At 41.6% G+C, this 22,824-nt stretch overlaps 1 protein-coding gene across 11 annotated transcripts in view; it reads right to left on the reverse strand.

Moving 5' to 3' along the window:
* EHBP1 (EH domain binding protein 1) overlaps positions 1-22,824 on the reverse strand; it is a 208,708-nt gene that overhangs the window by 29,281 nt on the left and 156,603 nt on the right. For 3 of the 11 annotated variants that reach the window (XM_084512760.1, XM_084512765.1, XM_084512763.1), the window contains 6 exons: positions 21,597-21,744; positions 14,436-14,552; positions 11,156-11,283; positions 8,356-8,497; positions 8,098-8,204; positions 5,274-5,397 (listed from right to left, as the gene is read on the reverse strand). In XM_084512760.1, the coding sequence (XP_084368886.1) occupies positions 5,274-5,397; positions 8,098-8,204; positions 8,356-8,497; positions 11,156-11,283; positions 14,436-14,552; positions 21,597-21,744 (766 nt within the window). The remainder of the gene's footprint in view (positions 1-5,273; positions 5,398-8,097; positions 8,205-8,355; positions 8,498-11,155; positions 11,284-14,435; positions 14,553-21,596; positions 21,745-22,824) is intronic. The other 8 variants (XM_084512764.1, XM_084512761.1, XM_084512769.1 and 5 more) reach the window with 5 other exon arrangements.

A 22,824-nucleotide genomic window follows, 5' to 3' on the forward strand; every position in this document is an offset into this window, starting at 1 on the left:
ACGGCTCTGTGTAAATAAAATTAACCACCCCAATTACTTTGAATTCATCTAGGGACAACGTAATAAAAAATGTGAAGAATTCTGTATGCCTATTAATCTAAAACATTACAGAAGCTTTCACCAGATTTTCTTGTCTATATTTATTTTGTCTACATTTATTTTAGTGCACTGCTAATTCAATTACATTTACCATCAGTGGTCAATCAGCAGCAGCAGAGGGTGTTTTTTTTTATTTCATTAATCCTTATACGGTACCACAAACGTGCTCAGCCACTGCTAAGGTAGAGGATCTCATACAGAAAACACAAATATGCTTCTACTTGAATTTGGGAGCTTGTAGCTAATCAGAAAAACAATTAAAAACACTTCATACCCTGTGGTCAGATAACAAAATATCTGATAGCTGCAATTTTTTTAAAACGGTTGTTTTTGTAATTAGTGAAGAAATAGTGACCGAAAAAGAGCTAACTTCAGATTAGAGATTTGTAAACTGGGCTTCTTTGTTTTTTATTTTAATTGTATTATGTGATAATTCTGCGTTTTAATTGGCACTTCGATATCAAGATGACAGACACCTCGAAATACAATGACAGAAGAATTCACAATGGAGAAAGACGCTGTCACCGAAGTAGAGACAAAACTATTTTGTCCATAACAGGTTCGGCACAACATGGGGAAGCACAATCCCGAAGAAAGCAAGATAATCCTACCCCTGTCATCATTTGGTGTCAAGCCATTATAATAGAGCAAGAAGGGAAATCAATGCTATTAAATTGCGATTTTTATACTCAACCACACAACTTCCTCCTCTTCCTTTAACCTCTGTGCTGCGTTTCCTCTGAACCCGCTGAATTTCGTACGGTGTGCGTTGCAAACCCCCCTGCTAGGCACCTAACTCCGACTTGCCTCCAGACGCTGAGAGCAAACGTGCCACGGGCTTATTCGACCGAGTTCAAGACACTGAAACACTGATTGCCCTCCCGGTTTTGCGATGTACCAGCAGACTCCATCTCACTGGAACAAGGTGAGATTACATTTTCATTTTAAGCGCAAAGACCAAGGGCTGAGGTACGGCACCAGCGACATAAATTACAGGATATTAATAAGAGTGTGACTATTCAGATTCAAATGGAAATCAGCAAGCCGGTAATTTTAATAACTTTTATTTTTTCACACATCTTAGGAAAGTGTTTCTAGTCAAATCAGGAGCAGCTGGCGCTGGAAATGCAAAGCTTCAGCTAGATCCAAACTCTTTGCCTGGCTGACGAACTTTGAAAATAGCAGCTCCCCTCTGGCCGGGGGCCAGAAACTTAGCTCCCCAGCCAAAAAGCTGTCTGCAGGGCCAGAAAATGGCAATGCACGCGCGATGAGGACCTGGGCTCATTTTCTAAGACCCTGTTTCCGTTATATTTCTCTTTTCCTAATCCTGAGCAGCAGACAGCAGTGGAAGGGACACCTCTGCAACCCTGAGTGCGTCCTATGGACTGGATCGGATTGGACTGTGCCAGAGTCTCCTCTCCTCCTGGTCAGGAGGCAGCGGGGCATGAAGAACCTCCAGGATCCCCTCCTTGCAGCTATCTGCAGCCCCTGGTGTGTCAGCAAAGCTAGGGGGGCATTTTCAAACTTTTATTTGCAATTGTAAGTGCCCGAAACTTTCACTAGAAAGTGGCATGTCTAACTGAGTCAGCCACTGCCACGGGCTGGAATTTAACCAAGAACCATTGTCTATACTCACAGCTGGTTCCCTTTGGGTAGAAACTATGGATTCTTCCACGTTTCCCAAAGCCTGCATCGTCCAAGGGGTAGCTACTGCATGTTTCTGGTCTTCCTCCTAGTCCATAGTAAGGAAATTCCCATCTGCTTTAATGCCTTGATGGATGGGAGCAGAAGACAAAGTCTCTTCCATCAAACGGATGTAGCCAGAAGAGAGATTCAAGCTGCAGCCTGGAACAATCCCTCCTGGCCGAGCAACAAAAAGGAATCCAACTCGGAGAATGAAGAGCTGCCAGGTGGCAAAGAGTCTCCCCACTGGAAAAGAACCACCCCCAGTTTTGGGCTGGAGGAGGATGAGAAGGAAGGGAGAGAGCTTTCTTCCCAGTACAAGTCTCATCAAGAACACGGCCAAGCACAGTGGAGAAGGAAAGGATGGTCCAGGCCCCAGCAGACACAACGGGGACAAACAAACCACGCTCACCTCCTCCTTCAATTTAATTTCAAGGCAATGATTAATCCGTGAGGTGAGTCTCCCAGTCCTGTGCTGCTTTGGACTGTGTGCTTTTGGTGCACGCAGAGACAAAGCTGGAAATCGCAGTACAAAACGCACTCATACACCAATGGGGAAACAAGATCCTGCAAACATTTTGGGGGCAATTCAGCACAAGGCCTTCTCCATACAGTGGTACAAACGTAGCATCCTGCTTCACCTGTTGAATAAGGCCAGCAGAGACTCCTACATGCCCGAGGCTTTCCAGTGTTACACCCCCAAGCAGTACGACATCAAGGAAGAGATTTGCCTACAGGAGTATTTTAAATACACATCCAATTCATTTGTGGTTCTTCTCCTTTACGGTCTGTTTCCAGGACCTTTAAGCTACAGAGGGCCATATGACCTCCTGGTTCCTAAAGCTTGCATTTTCAGGAAAAAAAATAAAAAAATAAAAAACAAATATCAAGACTTTTCATTACAGCTCTGAGAGCTGCCAGCATTTCTTGTTTCTCATCTTTCTGGTATGCACCAACACCTAGGGGAGCATTTGCAAAACCCCAAGATCATCATCTCCAGCCCTTCAGGGCTTTTCTAGCTATCAGCCTGCAGTTATTTCTTCTGCAAACTTCGCTTTACAAACCATTTAGTGGTCTGTGGTGAGCTGGCAGGTCGCACGGTGTTGACTCACCCTTTTTGTTTCCAGGTTCCTCTGTCTGACAGACAAGACACTTGGGGGAAGAAGCTCAGACCTTTATGGAAGAAGCTGGGACTGAGGCAGAAGCACAAGCTGTCATTAGTCTGTGTTAGGATTTACTTCCTAAAGAGAGGTAGGGAGGAAGACCAAGTGCCATCCTGACAAACAGACCCACTGATGAGATGAGACACAGACAATCCTCTGAAGCAACTCCAGTAGGTACCAGAGCAGGAAGGAGAAGGAGCAGGTGGGAGAGGAACCTGCAGGGAAACGAGCCAGACAAGGAGCCAGAGGAAGGGGACTGCACATGGGGCAAAGGAGCAGAGATGACACAACAGCATTTGAAAGGCACAGCAAAAAGATGCTGTTTTTTTTTTTTTTTTTCTATTGCCAAGGCCGTATCACATTAGACTGTTAAAGAAAAAACCAACCTACCTCCTAATACTACTTTTCCATGTAAGCAATTGCAGTTGCTGTCACAGGGATAGTGTCTGATGACAAATGGGATATTGATTGGCAGGGGAGGTGGTACTCAGGATAGTCTCTCTGTTAACGTGTGATCCCTAGTTGGAAAAGTTGGAGAATCCTTGCCTTCGAGGCAATAAAGTTAACTATAAGTAAGAAACTCCACGTTTCATAAGTTTTTTCCTAAACTGTGTCTTTGAGCTGAGAACGTAAATGGGATTTTTATCAAGGGCTTGTCATATCATTTATTTTAAGTTAAATCCTCAGGAAATGATCAAGAACATAAAACTAACTTCCCTATGAGGGCTGCACCACTTGTTCCCTCATCCCCAGTAAAAGCAGCGATGGGTATCCATTAGTATTCCTGTTACAACCCTTACGGCCATGCTGTACAAGCCACTCTAGCTGTGTGCTAGACACCCCATTTTCTGCAGAAGATGTAAAAGAAGCACGGCCATCTTGCTGCATGTCTGACATGAAGAATAAAGCCATTTGTGTCATACTTCAAAACACAGGAAACCCAGAAGCATAACAAATATAAGAAATTCCTTTTAAAATGGAATAGACAACATAATCAATACCATGATATCGGATTTTTAAAACCCCCCAAGTATACAGTGCTGACAACTCCATATATACCTAGAGGTAGTGTTCGGGATTCACATATGACTTCTGAAATGCCACAGGAGTTCCTTTGTGCAGAACACACGTTTCACAAACACAACAAAGTACGCACGAAAGTTCAGGATGACATATATGTATTTTCATCAGCTGAGTAGCTAAAAGTCATGCGATGCATTTGAAAAAGTACTTCCAAAACTCTAATAGGTAAAAGTTTTTCTAAGCATGCATCCATCCAAGAAGGAAATTTGGACATTTTTATTTTCAAAATGATTTTAAAAAGTCAAACCACCTGAGCATATGACAGAGTTAAAAACCACTGTAATATTTGGATGTGTGTCACAAGCTCATTTCAAAACACTGAACTTTAAACAAGGTCTCTTCATCTGTATTTCAAAACTCATCACCGGATTCAAATCTGCTTTGAAATCTGTTATATCAGTTAGAGGTAGGCTTCAAGTTTATACCATCAGGCACACGTAACTTTTTAAGACAATTTAACCACAAAGTAATTTGCACCAACTAACTTTTTCCCCAAGGGACAGGAAGAACACTTTTTGGACCTATGATATTATTTATTTTTGAAACACCAAAGCATCATTTGTTTCAAACTGATGCTGCCAAACCCCTCCATTCCTGATGACCATCAGCACTTAATAATATCCGTGTAACTTGCATCAAAACCATCACATTTTAACAAAAAAAAATCACCCCTATATTTTAATCTTTTCAGCTGCACCCATAAAACCAAGCAGTACAGACTTTTTAAGACGTGCTCTCCCCAAAATAAATAAATAAATAAAATAATTGTGGAGCATCAGTAACCAGATAGTATTCTCAAATTTCAGTGATCTAGTCAATGGAGCCTTCCCCCACGTACTGTGCTCTGTTTCATGCAGTACATGGCTTTAGCTGGCCAAATCTTTTTTTTCCCACTGAATAAGTAGAACAGTGAAGATCTTACTTTTTTTTTTTTTCTTTTTTCTTTTTTTTTTTTTTTTTAAGCAGTGGCATATCAATGAGGCACAGATGTGTATTCCAACTCTGCATGGATGAGCACACTGTTCAATAGTGCTGGCTCACACGGTATCAGGGCAAGTTATCACTTCCCATGAAGGCACTCTTATCACCAGGGCCCAGAGAGGTGGCTGCAAATCGCAGCCTTTTTATTTTCAAGGCAGTTTTGCTGAACATTCAGGCTTCAAAGATTCACACTTCCAAAACTCTATAAGAGTTTGTGAACGCTCAATTTGCCAAAACTGTTTACAGTGTAATTGGGCACCGTACCTGTGTCCATGAGATAGCGAAGGCGCTTCTCCACCAGCGCGGCACGGGTGTCAATTTGCTTTTGCTCATTCTCTAGTGCTGCCAATTCTCCTACAACATACTGACTGGTGTCTTTGAACCCTTTCTGTTAAAGAGAACAAACAAGAAGAAAAAACATCACTTGTAAGTTGCATTTTTCCTTTCCACAAACACTTAGTAAGGCACTTACCTAAACAACCAAATATCATGCTTGCTACCAAAAAGCTAACACTTACATTTCATAAACTTTACAATTTTGCCAAATGTCCTCATTTGTTTATTAAAACATCCCACTTTTTCCTGTAAGGAACATTTGATTTTGCAGTTTTTAACTACCTGGCTGACTTGTAGAAACAAATTATATGAATTTCAAAGTACATAAAAGCAGCTGTAGAAAAGCATAATGAAAGGAAACGTAATCCAAATAAAGCGCTATTTAATGTGCCATTTCATTTCTTATTCAGTTTTAAAACCCTAACTTTAGGGGCTAGAAGAACTACCGCAAGAGTCTCTAATGACAATTTAAACGTGGGCTTTGGAGATTAAAACCAAACCCAAACCAAGCTCCCTAGCTTGTTTAGCTCCTCTGGGTCAACTGTAATGATGTCTTTCAACAGACGAGGCTGTAATGCCTCTCTGGGTTTCCCCTACTGCAGGCAATTGCCCTGCTACACAGTGATCTGGAAAAATACTGCTAATTACCTTAACTGTGATTCTTATCCCGGGCAGCAGTGACAAGCCGCCTGGTGCAGGCTCTCAGGTGCACGGGGACTGACCTGCTCTGCCCTGCTGCTCCACACCAAGACCCTGGCACCCGTGTTAGAGAAATCAAACTGAGCTCTCTCTTCCTGAGAAAGTCACGGAAATGCTAACGAGTCAAGCTTGCCCCTTGTGCCCCTTGAGGTCTTGGCGCTGCCCTGCAGATGACCACAAACCTCTCCAAATACTTCCAACAAGCACACAACAAACTGTTTGGCTCTCCCATCGGGAGCAGGAGAACAGTCCTCCAGTACCTCAAACTTCTTCTCATGTGGCTCAACAACTTCTACCCACCTGTACTGGGTTATCACAGGATACATTCAATAGCAAACAGCCATTCCTGAAGCAGGTTTGTTCAGAAGAAGCTGGGAACAAAATATGACTCCTTCTGAGTAACCCCTTCCACCTCCTTGCAGTCCTGAGCAGCCCTCCCACAACTGTGCCACGGAGCCTTGGAGATGGTTTAAGATGGGGAAAAAATGGCAACATGACTTCATGTTTCATTTGTACTCTATAAAGGATGCAAGTAAGATCACTGCTCCTTGAGAACTGAAAAAAAAATAATATATTTTTTTTGAGAATTATCTCCCTACTGGAGGCTAACTTGTTGCTGTGTAAGAGCTGCAGATACTTTCACTGAACATTTTCAATTGTTCTCCTGTCTGAAATGGTCAATTCAGCTTCGTATTCCGGTGACAGGTATAATAACAATAATAATCCTGCCAGCATATTATTTCAAATAAAGACATAATCAAAGTGAGGGTTAAGGGAATGGCTGAACTCCCAGACCAGTAACGAGCCCAGAAGTTTAAAATTAAGGAGATGTGAATTTAATAGGTGTTATGTCCCCAATAATCCTTTTCTTCCTACATAACAGCCAACAGTATCAGCTCTAATGGAAACCTTTTTCTACCTGACATACAGCCAGAAAATCGACAGCAGAACTACCTGAGAGTAGTCCCTGAAGGAAAAAAAAAAATCAGTGCACAGAGTTGAGGTGATGTGCAATATATTGCCTTTCATCAACTGTAATTAATTGAAAATAGTATGAAAACTTCCCTAATGTCAGCATGCATAATTGTTAACAATTGTTATTAGAAGATGAAAAGAAATGCTGTGTCAGGCTGAAATATCCCTAGAGTTCATGTGTATCATCTGCATATATAATGTGAACTTACTGTGCCAGAGCTTTTCAGCTCTGCAAAAGTACAACTGTGCTAAAAATAACTGTTGGGTTTGTAAAAAGTTGGATGTTTTAGGGTAGATGCAGCAGTGGTAAGAAACCTCTACTCAGCTCCAGCCTGCTTCAGCAAAAACTACGAACGTATTTAGATAAATTGTGGAGAGCACCAAACGACCACCATCAAAGGCTGTGTTGTGTTTTCAGACAAAAAAAAATAAAAAAAAAAAAATCAGGGTAGAACTTGTTCTTCCTGCTTCTGTCCCACAGCTGTCCATCAAAACCAGCTTTCTCCCTGCGGTCTATCAAATATTTCCCTCACAAATCAATTTTACACATGATCAGCCCATACCCCTACTGAGCTGAACCTCCCCGTTAATTAAGTGAAGAAATTACCATATATATTATATTAATGCAAACATCATTCAGCTAGTAATTCACGGCTGATCTGGATAATGGAAAGGTTGAACACCCATTAACCCAAGCCAACAAAATGGGTTGGCTGAGAAATTCTAGCAGGTCTCATGTGACTCTTCCCTCTAACTGCAGCTCTGCGGTATCTGCTATTGTAATAATTAAAATCCTCCCGGTAGATCAATACTGGAATCTCTTTATGGGAAGTGCCCTGATGGAAATGTCTCAAGGAAGCTGGGGCTGTGGAACTCTGAAAAATTCATTTTTTTTATCTGACAATTATCACCACACTGCAGACTAATTCAACAGTGCACCCCTCTCACTCTGCTTTGAATGCACTGGAGATTGACATCTAAAAAAACCTAACATCTCATTTTAACAAATAAAGGCACTATTTCCACATACAGTTTGGAATTATCAGCAATCATGAAACCAGACAAAAAATTAATATACATTAAGCACTTCATCTTCTGATGGCTTCCTCTGAGTCTCAGTTATCGCAGCCTTCTCCTCATTTCCTCTCTTTGTATCTTCCTGTATTGATCTCTGCCTTTTCATCTCTTGAAAAAAGGGGAAAGACATGTAAAATTATTATAAAGCTTGATATTTATGTATTGAAATGGGGACTTACATTATCGGGTTTTAATATATTTATTGTTAAATATTATTAAATCATAAGATGGGAAAACATGTTTTATATTTTTCTCCTACCTGGTCTGCTCTCCACGTATTGACTGAAAGACTGGAGCTGAGTTTTTCTGACGGTGGAGTCCTTGCTGAACACAACAGGATTTCTAAAACGTTCTGTTGCTTTTTGTAATCGCTCAGCACGATGCTCCTCTGTTCCATTCTGCTAGAAAAACAAGGCACACAACAGTTTCTTTTGTTTAGAAACGTGAAGACACAAATTCGAAAGGTATGTTTCGGTGGGGGAACACAATGCAGGTTTTTGCAAAGAGGATTTCCCAACTCGGACTGCAATTTATAGAGGATGAAAGTATCGGCTGCAGGGGAAGAAAAAAAAAAAAAAAGGAGAAGAGTGATTAACTTCTCCTTTTTTTTTTTGTTTAATGCGTGGTGGCAACGATTGGCTTTTTGCTATCTGGGCACCCTCACGCAGGCCCACGCGTTTACCGGCGGTGCCTGGCGTTTGTCAGCGAGGCAGATTTTCAACGAAAATCTCTCTCCTTTGCAACTTTGATTTGTGGAGCGTTGTGCTTGCTGCTGCCAAGCAGCGGCGTGCATGCCCCGACCGCCACCGTGCCGCCGTGCGGTGCCTTTCGCCTCCCTCTCTGCCGCCTCGCTGCTGCCCGGGAGAGAATGGGCTCGTTTTGTGCAGTCCCCCAGCCTTGTACGACAAGGAGAACTAGTTTCTTATTTTATGCCCATTGAGATAAACCACTAATGCTGGATGAAGGCTAAAAGGTAGGATTATAATACTACCCCGCTGAACTGCGTTTCATCAGCTATAACTTTCCAAAGCCAGATTTGTAAGTAAGCCTTTTACAGCGAAGGAAACTACAATTATCTTTTTCCAGGGCTTCCTATGTTAATACTGGTAACAAATTCAAATGGTTCTATCGACGCGAAATATCCCAGAAGACTGAACCACTGCGGTGTGTGGAAGCTGCAGATACCGAGGTGCTGTGTACCAAACAAATATTTCATTTTATACCTAATCTTTTATTATTTTTATTAAGTGTTTTGAAAGTAAATAGGGAAAGGCTAAGATGCATGACTAATAGCTAAGCCTGCTGAATGCTGAAACTGGTTATCAAAAGCTACCAAGACTTTGCCCTTCCTCTGCATTGAGACAATCAGTAATGAGGGAGTTCTCCAATGGCCTATTCTCTAGCCTCAAGGAGGCCGGGGATACACAATCCTCCAGGGAAGGTAACAGTTTATCCTTTTCCACAAACACAGAATGCCTCATTTATAAACGTGTAAACTGCATTTTATTAAAAAACAAATCCGACTCAATGCCGGGAGCTCCCCGAGAACAGATGGACACCATATATTCCTCAGAAAGCCGCTTTCAAAACTCTTGGTTAAAACGCCGGCCGCGGAGATAAACTGTTAAGTCGCACCTTTTGTGGGGGCACCTTAAAAAAACCCAAGCCCTTCGCAGGAGCTTTTTACGGGGAGAAACACCATTTCCCCCAGGTTGCTGGTGGCACATTACCCTGGTGGAGGTGGCCCCGGCATCGTTTGTGGAATTAAAGCTTTAGAAAAGTATCGCTCCTCTCACACAGGGGTTTTTCAGCTGCACGGAGCGGGTGGTTATGGTGCTGGTTAAATGGAAGGCGCTTTGCTGTTAACAGCACACTACCAGCTGACAGTCTAAACTAGAGTCTTTACCAAAATAAACAAACATGACTAATTTTTTAGGCCTGGCAACATGCTAAAATATCAGTGTGATTAGCCAGTAAATCCCATTTTAAGAAACCTTTTTATGACTAGGGACTTCTGCCACTTTACAAATGTATTCCTCTAAGCCCACTAATTCAGTTAGCCTTTTCAATCCATTGTATTATTCTTGGGCCAGCTTCATTTTGCATTAAATCCACTGCAGAAAGCTAAATTGAACGCAAAAATCAGACTTGATCCAGGCTTCCTTTTGTTCAAAGATAGAGACCGAAAGTCCTCTGCTGCTGCCACACACTTTCATCACCAATTTATAGGAACCGACAGTGTAAGGGAAAAGCAATGAAAGTCATTGTTTTGGGACTTCAAAGCATCTCTGTATCTGGGGAAGGAAATCCTTTCAGTCAGCAGTGCTTTCCCCACAGACTGCAGGTGGGTGAAAAGTTATACCCAACTGGAAGTGCCCCAGAGCCATAGGGATATTAATGACATACGCGGCCCCCTTTTTTTTTTTTTTTTTTTTTTTTTTGGATAATAATAGTAAGAACACAAGGGGGCTAATTAAGAAAACGAAATGGAAAATTGATTGGTGTGTGCTTTACGCTGAAGTGGCGAACATTAAGAACAGGCAGAACAACCGCACACTGGTTTCTTTTTTTCCCCTCAGAAGCACTCGTTGTCAAGTATCCAAGTATGTATGCCTTTAAAATGTAACGCGGCTTAGTTTTAAAGGAGAAGAAAAGAGGGGGTCAGGCTGGGAAGAGAAGAAAATCACTGAGACCAAGTCTGCTCCCGTTAAAGTCCGGGAGAGCCTCGCTGCTGGCTGCAGTGGGCGCAGGATACAGCCCGTGCTGCACTTCTGATTTAAGTGACAACCTGAGCAGTACACGTTTGGAGACGCTTCTTATGGCTCTTATTGCTATGCCAATTACAAGTATCGAGACCCAAAGAAAGAGGAAAATGCGTTGATTAATCAACAGAAAAGAAAACCCCAGCGCATGGCAAACTATGCGAGCGCACCGCCGTGAAGATTTTCTGCGTTTCTTACTGTGAAGGATTTGGTAAGAAATCATTTTCCTCATCACGAAGTACAAAACAGAAATCAGAACACACAGGTACTGAGACAAAAGTGTTAATCAAAACTTACCTTAATGTCTTGCTCTGAGCTATCAGTTACAGCTTTCTGAGCAGCACTGGAGAGTGAATTTGCCACCTGTGGCTGAGCTTCTAGGAGCTTCTTCAGCTTCAAATCCACCAACTTACTGTTTTGTTCTGCTAAATATGCAAATACCACATACAACAGAGTGAGATGCATTTAAATGCAGAGTCGGCACAACAATGTATCAATCTAAAAGGTAGATTTCATTCACTTTACTACCATTTTGAACTAAAAACTAGAAGGGAAATCATTTTTTTTTTTTGTGATTCAGATTGGCATAGATTAGTGGAACACGTTACATACCCAGATATTTCCTGAATTTTCTTTAAAAACACGTTAAACAAACACACAGCACTCAGCTAAACAAGTATGTGCAGCATAAAGAGAGGAGATGAAACACATAGAAACCAGACAATGTTTATGTGAAGTTACTCCCAACCTGTTCATACCTATACTTTGGTACAAAAACACACTTAAAGAGCCATTTATTTTCTGATGACACATAACAATTTATCACATATTGTAAGTACTGATAACCCCTCGAGTTTATGAACTACTAATTCATCCTAAGGCTCCTTGGCACAGCTCCTCTGTGTTAAAATTACAGTATCAAAAGAGTCAGCTTTCTAGTAATATTTTAACTGTGATTTATAGAGGACGTCGAAGCCAGGAGAGCTGTAAAACACGTCACGACTGCATCGAAGGGACAGATCCAAAGCGTGCTGGAGCCCACAATTTGCTTTCCATCAGTTTCAGGAACTTGGACCGGAGCCCAAATAAATAATAGAATGGAGAATTTTACCTCCTGACAGTGCTCAGTGTATATGTGAACGCTGACGGCAGCGTGTAACACACCCAAGCACACACACACACACGTAATGACGAGAGAGATGTTAATAACACACCACGGCACAGATCTGCGAGCCAGCCCTGGGCATGGAGGCAGAGAGCTGAGAGGGGCAGAAACTGCCCCTGAGATGGAGCAGATGCAGCATCACCTGAGGATACTCAGCATGCACCTGGGCCTGGGGTCGAGCACGATAAAAGCAGCTCTTGCTCTGCTTTGCTACAGGCAGAGCCCCAGTTTTGCCCCACGTGCTGGTGACTTCTGGCTGGTGTGGGAAGTAGAGCCATGGCTGCTTTGCCACAGGGCTCCTTCCAAGGTTTGGAGCCCTCTGATTCGTCTTAGCCCAAATATTTTTGGCATGCTAGCAATCAAACGATGCCTGCCTCCAGCAGCAATGGGCTGGGCTATGACGGAGGACAGTTTCCCTTTCCTCTGGCACACCCAGTCAGGGTGTCCTTAATAGAGGCTCACATGTAAGGACACGCTCAGCCTTGCGGGTTTATACATAAACATCGTGTAATAACTATGATATAAGAGGTTCACATTTTATCAGATACATTCAGAGCCGCATATGGTGGCTGTGCTAACAAACAGACAGATGCAATATTTCAAACCAACAACCTGCAGTTAAAAAAAAAAAAAAAAGTTTTCTTGAGATAGACTGGAGGGACTAAGGTTCAGCAGGGGACAAATTAATTAACGCAGTCAATAATGATTCCAAATGTGACATGTCCCTTACAGTTTTGCGTTCAGATGCTCCCAGGGGACTCAACCTTCGTTAGAACCTGGTATGAATTGGCAGAATTCCACCAAAATCTGTGTACACTGATTTCTATCACAGCATTAGGCTGCTTTCTGTGTCATAGCTCTCCCTCTTCCTTACTTATTTGAACAACGCTGTTTGTCCTTCTGGCTAACAAGCACATCGACCTGCAAAATCATGTCCCAGCTTATTTTCCAGAACATCTTCCCATGGTAGTGATGAAGTGTTTGGTAGTGTTTTGCATCCCTGAGCAAGGCATCTCTCAAGAAAAAAAGGCCCACGGAAATAAAGTGTTGGCAAGTCACTGGGGCTAAGTGACAGGAATATTCATTTACTGATTTTGTATTTCTCCTAAAATGAACCAATATTTATTGAAAAATCATTTGACAGGATTCTACTCTAAATCAGCTTAAGTCAAATGCTGGAAACACTAAACATATTCTCTTATGTGTTTGGAAATGCTCAAAAAAAAATCAAAGGACATGACACATCTTCCACACTCAAGAAAAGCCTAGCTTCTGAATGCAACTGAAGGCAAAGAATATGATGTATACACATCATTGCTGGTTTAATTTATGAGAGCAAACACTTACTGAAGTGTTTTGATTGAATATATCATGGGTTACACACTTAGGACCAGTTGGCACAGGCTGAATCAAGCCAGCAGATGCTGGAAGAAGCTCCCTCTTGTACTCCCTGCTTTCTGATGCTGCCCAGCACTTGCCACACTTCTCTGGGCTGCCGTAGCTCGATTTACCTTGCGGTGAGCAGAAGCAGACCGTGCTGCACAGAGGCCCTCAGCATGCCCCGGTGCCACTGGCAGCAGGCAGGCACACAGAGCACAAGCTCCCTCCGCAACTCGCTGTGAGCAGAGGAGCACCGCGCCTCTTTGAAGATCTAGCTCCTTTGTAAATAAGCATCTCCCTTGGGGGATTCTGACACATTTATCATCTGCAGAGGAACCTGAACTCCAGTTTTGCTGGATTACAATTTTTGAAGGTGGAAATGCCACTACAATGACTTATTCTTGTTTGACCAGCATGCAATGTGATAACACGAGCATTTCCACTAGAGTGTGAGTGCTTTTAAAATGTGTTATTAAAATACCATTACTTGAACTTTTTAAAGTAAATAGAAGTAATTCTGTTCAAATTTATAACTCCATGTCCCCACTGAGGCAACAAGGTACATATAAATACAAGCCCTGGTCCTCAGGAAGGAGCTGGAGAGATACCAAAATCTATACAGAGACAAATTTGCTCCTGCTCACAGAATACGTGGGCTGGGATGTCAGCGGAGAGCAGCAGCTGTACTCTCTGATGTGACCTCTTGCTCCTCTGGCCTGCCTACACTGCTGGGACAGGCCAGGCAGGGTGATTTCAGGTGGCTCAGCTTTACAGATCTAGCCTGGGGCCCTTTCCCCATCAAAAAGGAAGAGACCTTTAAATCTGCTAGGACTGGAAATAGTAAGTTTGTTGCTGATTTTAAATTTTAGCCAAACGTAAATGCAAAATATTCAAAGAGAATAAACATCAGGGTTTAAAAGACCTGAAAAGGCACAAAGGAATAAAGTTATGACAGAGAGAAGCAGCACATCAGTACTTGATGATGGAGTGTTAGTCATGCAAAATACACAAAATAGCCATTATTTAAATTACCCGTTGAATCAAGGTCATTTTCTAGGTTAGTAAGCTCATCTCCACCTCCAGTAACAGAGCATTCAGGAACCTCCTCGTTAGTATCTATCTCAATATTATCATCATCCTCATCCTCATCTGTAGGAACATACAGCATTAAGGTTAGTGTTTTCTTATGTACATGCACCACATTGCTAAAAAAATAAAAATTAAAAAAAATATTTTAGAGAACAAGCTGAGTTACGATAAAAATGCAAATCATTAAGTCCGGCAGGAGATTTCACCCTGTCCACTCATGGGTTTATCTTTAAACTGATGCAATCCGATATACACCCAGGGAGCTCTGCTGGAAACTCCTGCTACAATAAAGGCAGAGGCTGGCCTCAGCAGTGGCCACTCGCTGTGCTGAGCGCCTGGCTAACTCTAAAAAGCACATGTGCTTTTCCTTGTAGCTTGAGTCGTAATTATTTCCCCTAGGCTCCCAGTTCTCGGTGACACAAAGTGGGATATGGGTGCTGGAGCTGGCTGACGGCAGCTCTGAATGAGTCAGCCCACAGAAGGAACTGGGAGCTTCAGGCTCTGGAGAAAGAAAGCATCTCCCAGTATGAGTTCCCAGTGGGGCGAGACTTGCTGCTCCTTACGTTGTAAAATATATGGCAGATAGGAACACTGCACCTTGCTTACGTGTTAGTGTGTCCCAGCACCTCTGACCTGAGCAGAAACACCCCCACCTGGGACAGCACACATAGCAAGCGCAGCCCTCCGGTGTAGCAAGAGCACGCTCACAGATTGCTGCCTTGCTGTAGTGCTCTGAATCAGGCCTGTTTGTAAGCTACATACATCTTAAATAAAATAATAATTGTAATTATGCTTTATATTTTTTATGGCATCTCTCTGTTGGGTTTCTCAGAGCGGCTCATGAATATCACTTGTAAATTAGCCCCGTAACGTTTTATGAACTGGGTGATTATTATAATTACAATTATGATGATGATGTAGGTAAATTATGGCACAGAAAGAGTAAGTAACCTGAGGAAGATCAAATAGCAAGTGTTGAATTGCGAAGCAGATCCCAGAAGTAATTCTGACTCACATTTTCAATACAAATATACAATGAAATTAAACAAGGTCCATAAAAGCTAGATTAGTACTTTCAAAGCATGTAGCTGCATTGTATTTACTCACTTTTAAGTCTCATATCAAGTGCTATCTACACTTGTTCAGACTTATACGAACATTTTTTTCTTATGTACGTATGCATGCGTGTAAAACTGATGAAAAAGAGGAGGCTGGAATATGCCAGAAGAAATAATACCCATGTAGCAACTAAACAAACTTCAAAACACTGCACGACAGGGAAAAAATACTAATTGTAGTTACAGAACATTGGTACTTTCCAACAACATACACACAAAAAGGATCCCAAATACTGTACCAAGATGCCAGAATCCTGAATAGCAGAGGTTTGGGATTGGTGCTGATCACTTGTTGCCTCTCTTTGAAGTAGACCAAAGGCCCCCCTCAGGCCTGTGGGCACTTTGGGCCCACACTGCTGACACGCAGGCCATATTGTTGTTTCTTTTCTTTACCTCTTTATCTCCGTAGTCCCTGCAATTCCCATTTTAGGAGCCTTTTGACTTTTTGTGTGTCTGCTACTCTTTTCTAACCAGCTGCTCCCTCAATTCCTCTGTAATTAATCAGTCTTTCGTGCAGTTTTACTGATTCAGAGTAAGGCTCTCGCTACGACAAAGGAACAAAGAAGTTTCCATTTCAGTGTCTTATTCAAAATCGGTTGTGTGTCTGCTACAGAGGCAGTCTGCATCAGTAGGACACCAGTAGGACTCCTCTGTTTCAGCTGACCACCATGATTTCCCTGGGCCCCTCTCCATTAATTCTCAGTGGTCCTGGGAAGATGCAGCTCTTGTCCAAAATGGCCCATCTTGAGCTGAGGTGGCTGGAGAGCATCTCCAGGCAAATCAGTATCTGTGATCTTATCTGGGCCAGGTGGTTCTTCAGGCAGGCAGAAACACTCAGGACTTGTGCAACACTCTTTCTGTTCCCATTTAAATGAATGGACCCAGTTCTGTAACACTAATTCTTTTTGGTAGTGGGGAGGTGGGTGAACAAAGTGGAAGGGCACAGCAGGTTCACCACCAACAGTGGAAGAGAAAGGATGAGGGACACTGCAGTGGCAGAGGGAAGTCAAACCCACCTCGAGCCTCAATGATTTCCAAAGCACCCTCGGAAGTCAGCCAGCAAGGGCAGCTCGCAACCACCAGGCAGCCAGCAGGATGCTGGATGTGTCAAAACACTCTGAACAAGGTGATGGGGTTTAGGACTACTGGTTACTAAGGGAATGCGTGTTCTAAATTCTTTGATTTTATTTAATTTAATACAGCGAGATGAAATCAGAGGCACTGCCTTTGACACCACCATTTTAGGTTACAAAAGAGATGGGAATGTTGAAGATACCAGTCCCTAGTGTCACGTAATGGCCTGACCTAGGATTTCATTTAAAGTTAGCAGACTTGGACTGAATAGGATTACCAGGAGATTGAGACTCTAGAAAGAAATGTCAATTAAAAACATTATTTTCAATAAATTTCAAAAGTTTTAAAATAACTTTCAGAATTGACAGATTCCTTGTTTTAAACTACTACTTTTTTCCCCTCAAAGTCCCATGTTCTTTGAGTGTACTAAAAAAGAAAATGTGCTTAGGGAGCAGGTTACAAAAAGATTTTGCAATTGTAGATGACAAAAGAAACAACGTGACAAAGAGAAAACATATTTTTTATGAAAAAAAATTACTAGTGTGAAAAACTTAGAACACTTTGTCTAGAACCAGATCACATACTTAGAAGACAAGAGTTGCTTCTTTGAAAAATATGTAAATGTGAATCCTGGAAAGACAGCAAATCTTTATGATGTTGAGAAGAAATTTAAAAAAAAAAAAAAAAAGAAAGATAAATAATTAAGTCAACAACTAAACAGCACTGACCACTGCCTACACACCCTGGACTGAAGAGACTGACACAGAGAAAAAGAATCTTTTGGCACCATGCAGAAATGCCAGAACAGTGGTGGAAAAAAGATCTGTATATGAAGGCATTGCAGCAGCACTTGCTTTTTAGGGAAGAAGACATCTCCAGCCTTGAGCACTGTCTCTGGGAAATCTTTCAAGCTTGTGGATATTTGGATATTTAATTCATTTACTTTCAGGTACAAAGTTCACTTTAAGGCTATGGGATGGGACAGGAGCATCTGGCCAGTAACAAAGGAAGCAAAGGTGGGGAGCAGAAGAAACGTGGAGTTGAAATACTGGTTCAAGTGTACAAGAAATCAGATGTTAGAACAAGAAAGTACAGTGGTAACTGCCAACAAATGCTGCTTGCTAAAAATATTAAATTAAGGACTCAGCACTGGTTTATGAGTGAGACTAAGCACAGTGTAAGACTGAGCTACCATGCATATTCCCTTCAAATCATTGCCTCAGTAGTAAAATCTCTAATATACCCCAAAAACTTAGTTACGTATAAAAGTGCTACGCAGTGCCAGCTGGCTAATGTGGTAAGTTTTGAAACTGCAGTCCAGTCTTCCAGCTTTCATTAGTAATTCCAATTTTTTTTTAACTTTCTTTTTTCCTTTGTGTGTCTCACAACACATTTGGATGCTCCTTTTCCTCTGTTTTTCCCTTCTTGTTCCTCTAACATTTCTCTTCCATTCCATTTTTGTGTTTATTCTCTTCTCCCCTACCAGTTTTGCCTATTTGTGGCACTTTTCTCACCGAAGCCCCTTCACACTATGCTTATCTTACCCCTGTCCTCTCAATGTTCCCTCCCTCCCCTGCCCAATCACTACTTCCAGATATGAGCCGCTTCCTCACCAACATGCCATCTCAAAGAAAGGGTGGAGATATGCCAGAGAGTGAAGGAAACACGCTACCCAAATCCCAAAAGACTGGATGGGTGTCTCGCTGGGCAGCAAGGACAATACCTAGATAAGATGCCAATTCCTTTGCCCCACCGCTGCTGGGAAGAGGGAGGATATTTGGATTCCTATCTCGCTGTTGTCCCTGGACCCATCTCAAGGCATCTGCTTATCAGCCTGAAGCTAGTAGGACATCTAATAAATCTGAAGCTGCCACCCCACACCCTCTGGCAGTTGGCAGGAAGAAGTATTTTCTGTCTCACACGCCAAATAACCTACAGAAAAAGACTGGATTTCGTAGCAAATGACGCTTCTTATCCAGGAAAGTTTCTACTTGCCGTAGGCATTTCAGTTTTGCAGACCACGATTAAAAAAAGCCTTTTAATGGAGAATGCAGCACCAGGATCAAAACAGAAAACTCTCAATAAGCACATAGAAACATTGAAAGAGATCAGATTTTCAGCACCAACAGTGAGCAAGAAGTTAGTCTTAAAAAAAAAAAAAAAAAATCCCAAAGCTGAAGTATCTTTTTTTTTTTTTTCCCCTGGAAGAACTGAATTAAGAGGGAGGAAAATGATGTGCTACACTCCCTTTTTGTAAATTAAATGTCACAATCAATGCAAAAGAAGAGATTAATGAAACATAATGGACAAGAGAGCTTGGAAGACATAAGATATTACTATAAGCCTGTCATGGGTATTGTACAGGGAATACAGGACTACACGGAAAAAGAACTGCTACATGTGAATGCAATTAAGGGTAATATTCAGAATCCAGTTGTAACACGGAGACTTCATCTATCAAATCCTTATTTTGGTGGAAATCAAAAAATGAAAAAGACTGAAAGCAGAAACAATTCTAATATATTTGGCTTATAAAGCGCTGATGCCGTTTCACACAAGTACTCCATTTCAGAAGGATGGATTTCTTGAGTAGGGATGTGGGGTGGCACCTGGAATTACCAACGGTGTGGCAGAAGCATGCGGAAGAGGTACCGTCTCCTCCTTTAATAACACTGAAACTCTCCAAGCACATATGAAATCTACATATAAATATGTCAAAGCTGTGTCCAGCTCCTGAGGCTGGCTGGGTGTATATTACCTCTGGTCAACTTATAGCAACAGGAGCTGTATGGCCTGCTGCACAGCGAGCTGGAGCCTGGCAGCGAGCTGCAATACCCTGCTCAGACACAGGTCTACGTAACGCCTGGAAATGCCTCGCATCTATACAGGTGGTGCCATAGGAAGCAGAGCTTGGGTCTGCCTGCACGCAGCGGCACACACCTACCCAAAAGGGATGGAACCTCGCTCTAAAAATCATACGGAGACTATGGGACAATGGGATGGGATAGCTGGTATCATTTGGGATCAACTGTTGCATCAAGCTCTCATGACAAAATGCAAGGCTGCTGAAGAGATGTTATGATGCAGGTGGTAGAAAAATTAGAGACACCTGTGACAGAGATAAAGGCCCCTCGAAATCAATGGTGCCAGAATTTTATCCAAAGTTTTTGTTATTTCAGATAAAGAATCCAAACCATAGAGAGAGAAAGAAAAGTCCCTTTCCTTAATGGGAGATGACTGCCTGCCTCCAGGCTGTTTGCACAAGGGCTACGGGAACAGCTACCTCAGAGACTGCTTATAAATTTCACAAAGGAAGAGCAAAAACAAAATTCAGAGGAAAATACGAACAGGGAAGGTCACATCCCAGAAAGATGCATACTGGGATATCACTTGGAAACACTTTGAGTGAGTAACTGCAACAAAACAGGATAACTACTAGCCAGCTGAGCACTCGATACACAAAGAAAATGTGCCAGCCTTGCAGGGGAGGGGTGGCAGGAGCAGACCACCCCATGTGTACCAGCATGATAAAACTGTGAGGATGAAGTAATTAAATGAAGTAGGATGAGGAATCATAAACAGCGAAGAGGGATGAAGAACATCATAGTCTACTTACTCTACAAGTTCTATGCCATTTTGCTCCCCCAGCCCTTCCAGTTCAGCAGGCAACTTTCGTCTGTGGCTAGTCAATGTTGAGTTTGGCCCACTTGACTGAATTTTACCAAAGAAGTTGGTTGGAAGTGGAAAAGTTCTGCAATGGAAACAACTACCCATATCCCTCCCCTTTTGCTTCTCTTTTTCAGTAGTTTGCAAAGTTTGCTTCAGACTTGAGCTAACTCTAAAACAGTACTTTTTTTAGTTTATAATGAAGTCTTGCCTTCTCCTCATCAAGAGTTTATTTTCCCTATCTATCGTTAAAAAGAATTGTTTTCAAGCTTGATTTACTGGCCAAAGAGAGGAAAACTGAAGGCCAGACCCAAAGGGAGAGAGTACAACTAACTGCTTTTCTCATCTGTGCTAATTGGAACGGAAGCACAGGATTTAAGGAGCAATAAGAACATATTATCATATATATGCATATAAAATACACATAGCAGAGAAGAAAAAAATCTTGTTGTTAAACCTACATGTACATGTATTGCAAATGTGAGGCTGGATTTTCCTGACACTTTGGCTTACAATTATGCATTAGTATGAGAAACACAATTTCCCCTTAGCATATGTAGGAGACACTAAAAGAGCAAGGAGCCTGTACTGAAACGTGTGTTCAGTACCCATTTGAGTTTGAGTGACACTACATTACTCCAGCTCATAGCATGGCAGGTATATGAATTTTAATGACATTTCAAAGTCAGTTTAATAACATTATAGCAATATTACAACTCAAAACCTGTAAAGGCAAGTGGTATGTCAAAAGACTGCCATTTAAAATCAAAAGGTTGTTGCCCCCACCTCCAATGGGTCTCCTTTAAAATTCTATTCCAAAACAGTCTTTTGAACACATTTAATAGAAAATAAAGTCTCTTAAAGTACTTCTAATGTTGTTTTCCCCCAATAACATGTCTATGCTCCTGCATAAGATATATATGGAAGAGATTTTAAGCAACAATCATGAAATGCTACAGAAACTATAAATAATGACATACTTCTATAAACGGGCTAGTATCAGCTACTTGTTTATGTAACACTTGTTCTTCCAATCACATATATGCTTTTCTTTTAATTGTTGGAAATTAAGTGACTCAACCCTGATTTAAGAAGATTATCTATGGCCAGCCTTTTGATATGTGCACCTCATGAACAACAATTACCTACAACAACATTTTGAAGTGTGAATAAAAGTGATACCCCAAAAGGTCTTCTCTGGTTTCCAGGTTGCCATAGGAATAAGATACAAGGTTCCTTAGCTCACCTCCAGATGCCTTTGACCTTTCTTTCAACTTTTCTGCAGCCATTTCAGTGTAGCTAGGAAGTTCTGACATCTTCACTCCAGATCGAGCTTCTGCTATTAGCTGACGAGCTCTCTCTCTCAGCTGCCGACGCCGCTCTTCATCTTGCTGCTAAGATATATTGAACAGTTGCCAAGTCAGTAATTGACAGAAATGCAATTTCATTCTCAATCTGATCATCATGATAGTAACTGGTTTACAGCACGGTGCTTGGCCCACATTATAAATAGGATGCTCGGTATCAGTTGGGTGTCACACCACAATTTTTAAAGACAGCCACGAATCAGATATTTTTAAAGCATTCCCCAAATTATTACTGCATTAGAAACTTAATAATTTACAATTTAAAGCACTTACAAATTATGTTCTAGAAAAATACATAGATGAAAATTCTCAGAAACTTTTGTCTCAAAGTAATAACTGCGAAAACTTTTGCCGTGGCTACAAAAAGGGTTTTACTAAATTGAATTACTTGTTTCAGTAATATTCTCTCATAGCACGGAAATGAAAAGGCTGATGTTGCTCTTGGTAACTCCACTCACCAAGCTGATTTCTGAGTGCAAAGTAACACTGAATCTGTGGCATGGAGGGGAACGTGATCCTTGGACTTCAATGAATATATATATATATATATATATATATATATATAATTATTATTATTATTATTTTTTGAATAAAATACCTAATGAAAATGAATGAAAGAACAGTAGACACCAGAGCAGAAAAGACTCACATTAAAAGACGCTACCACCACTGGGGGTCTTGGTCAGTAACTGAAAAAGATCTTCTGGGAATCATCCCAGATAGTGTTGTTGCCCTAAATCCTGTAACTATCTTAGAAGCCCTACAACATTAAACTTATCAAAATGAGTAAAGTTGATAGCATGACATTTAGGAAAACACTAACCCGCCACATTACAAAAATATGAATAAAAAGGTGTCTTTAAACATATCTATAGGAATACATTAAAAAGTCTGTCTTCATCAAAAAAAATACATTTTTTTCGAAGTTAGGAAAAAGCTTAATTGCCCGTTTTCCCCACTCACAAACGCCACGAAGCCAACATTTGGCTCGAAGTCCCATTTGCCCATAACTCCATGTGTTGACATCCCGAACAGGATAAAAACCAGGTAGGTGCAGCTGACCTTAGCTAAGTGGAAGAGCACAAAGTGCCTAATTTTGGAGAGCAG

This window comes from Aythya ferina, assembly GCF_964211825.1.
Source record: "Aythya ferina genome assembly, chromosome: 3".
Classification (NCBI taxonomy): Eukaryota; Metazoa; Chordata; class Aves; order Anseriformes; family Anatidae; genus Aythya; species Aythya ferina.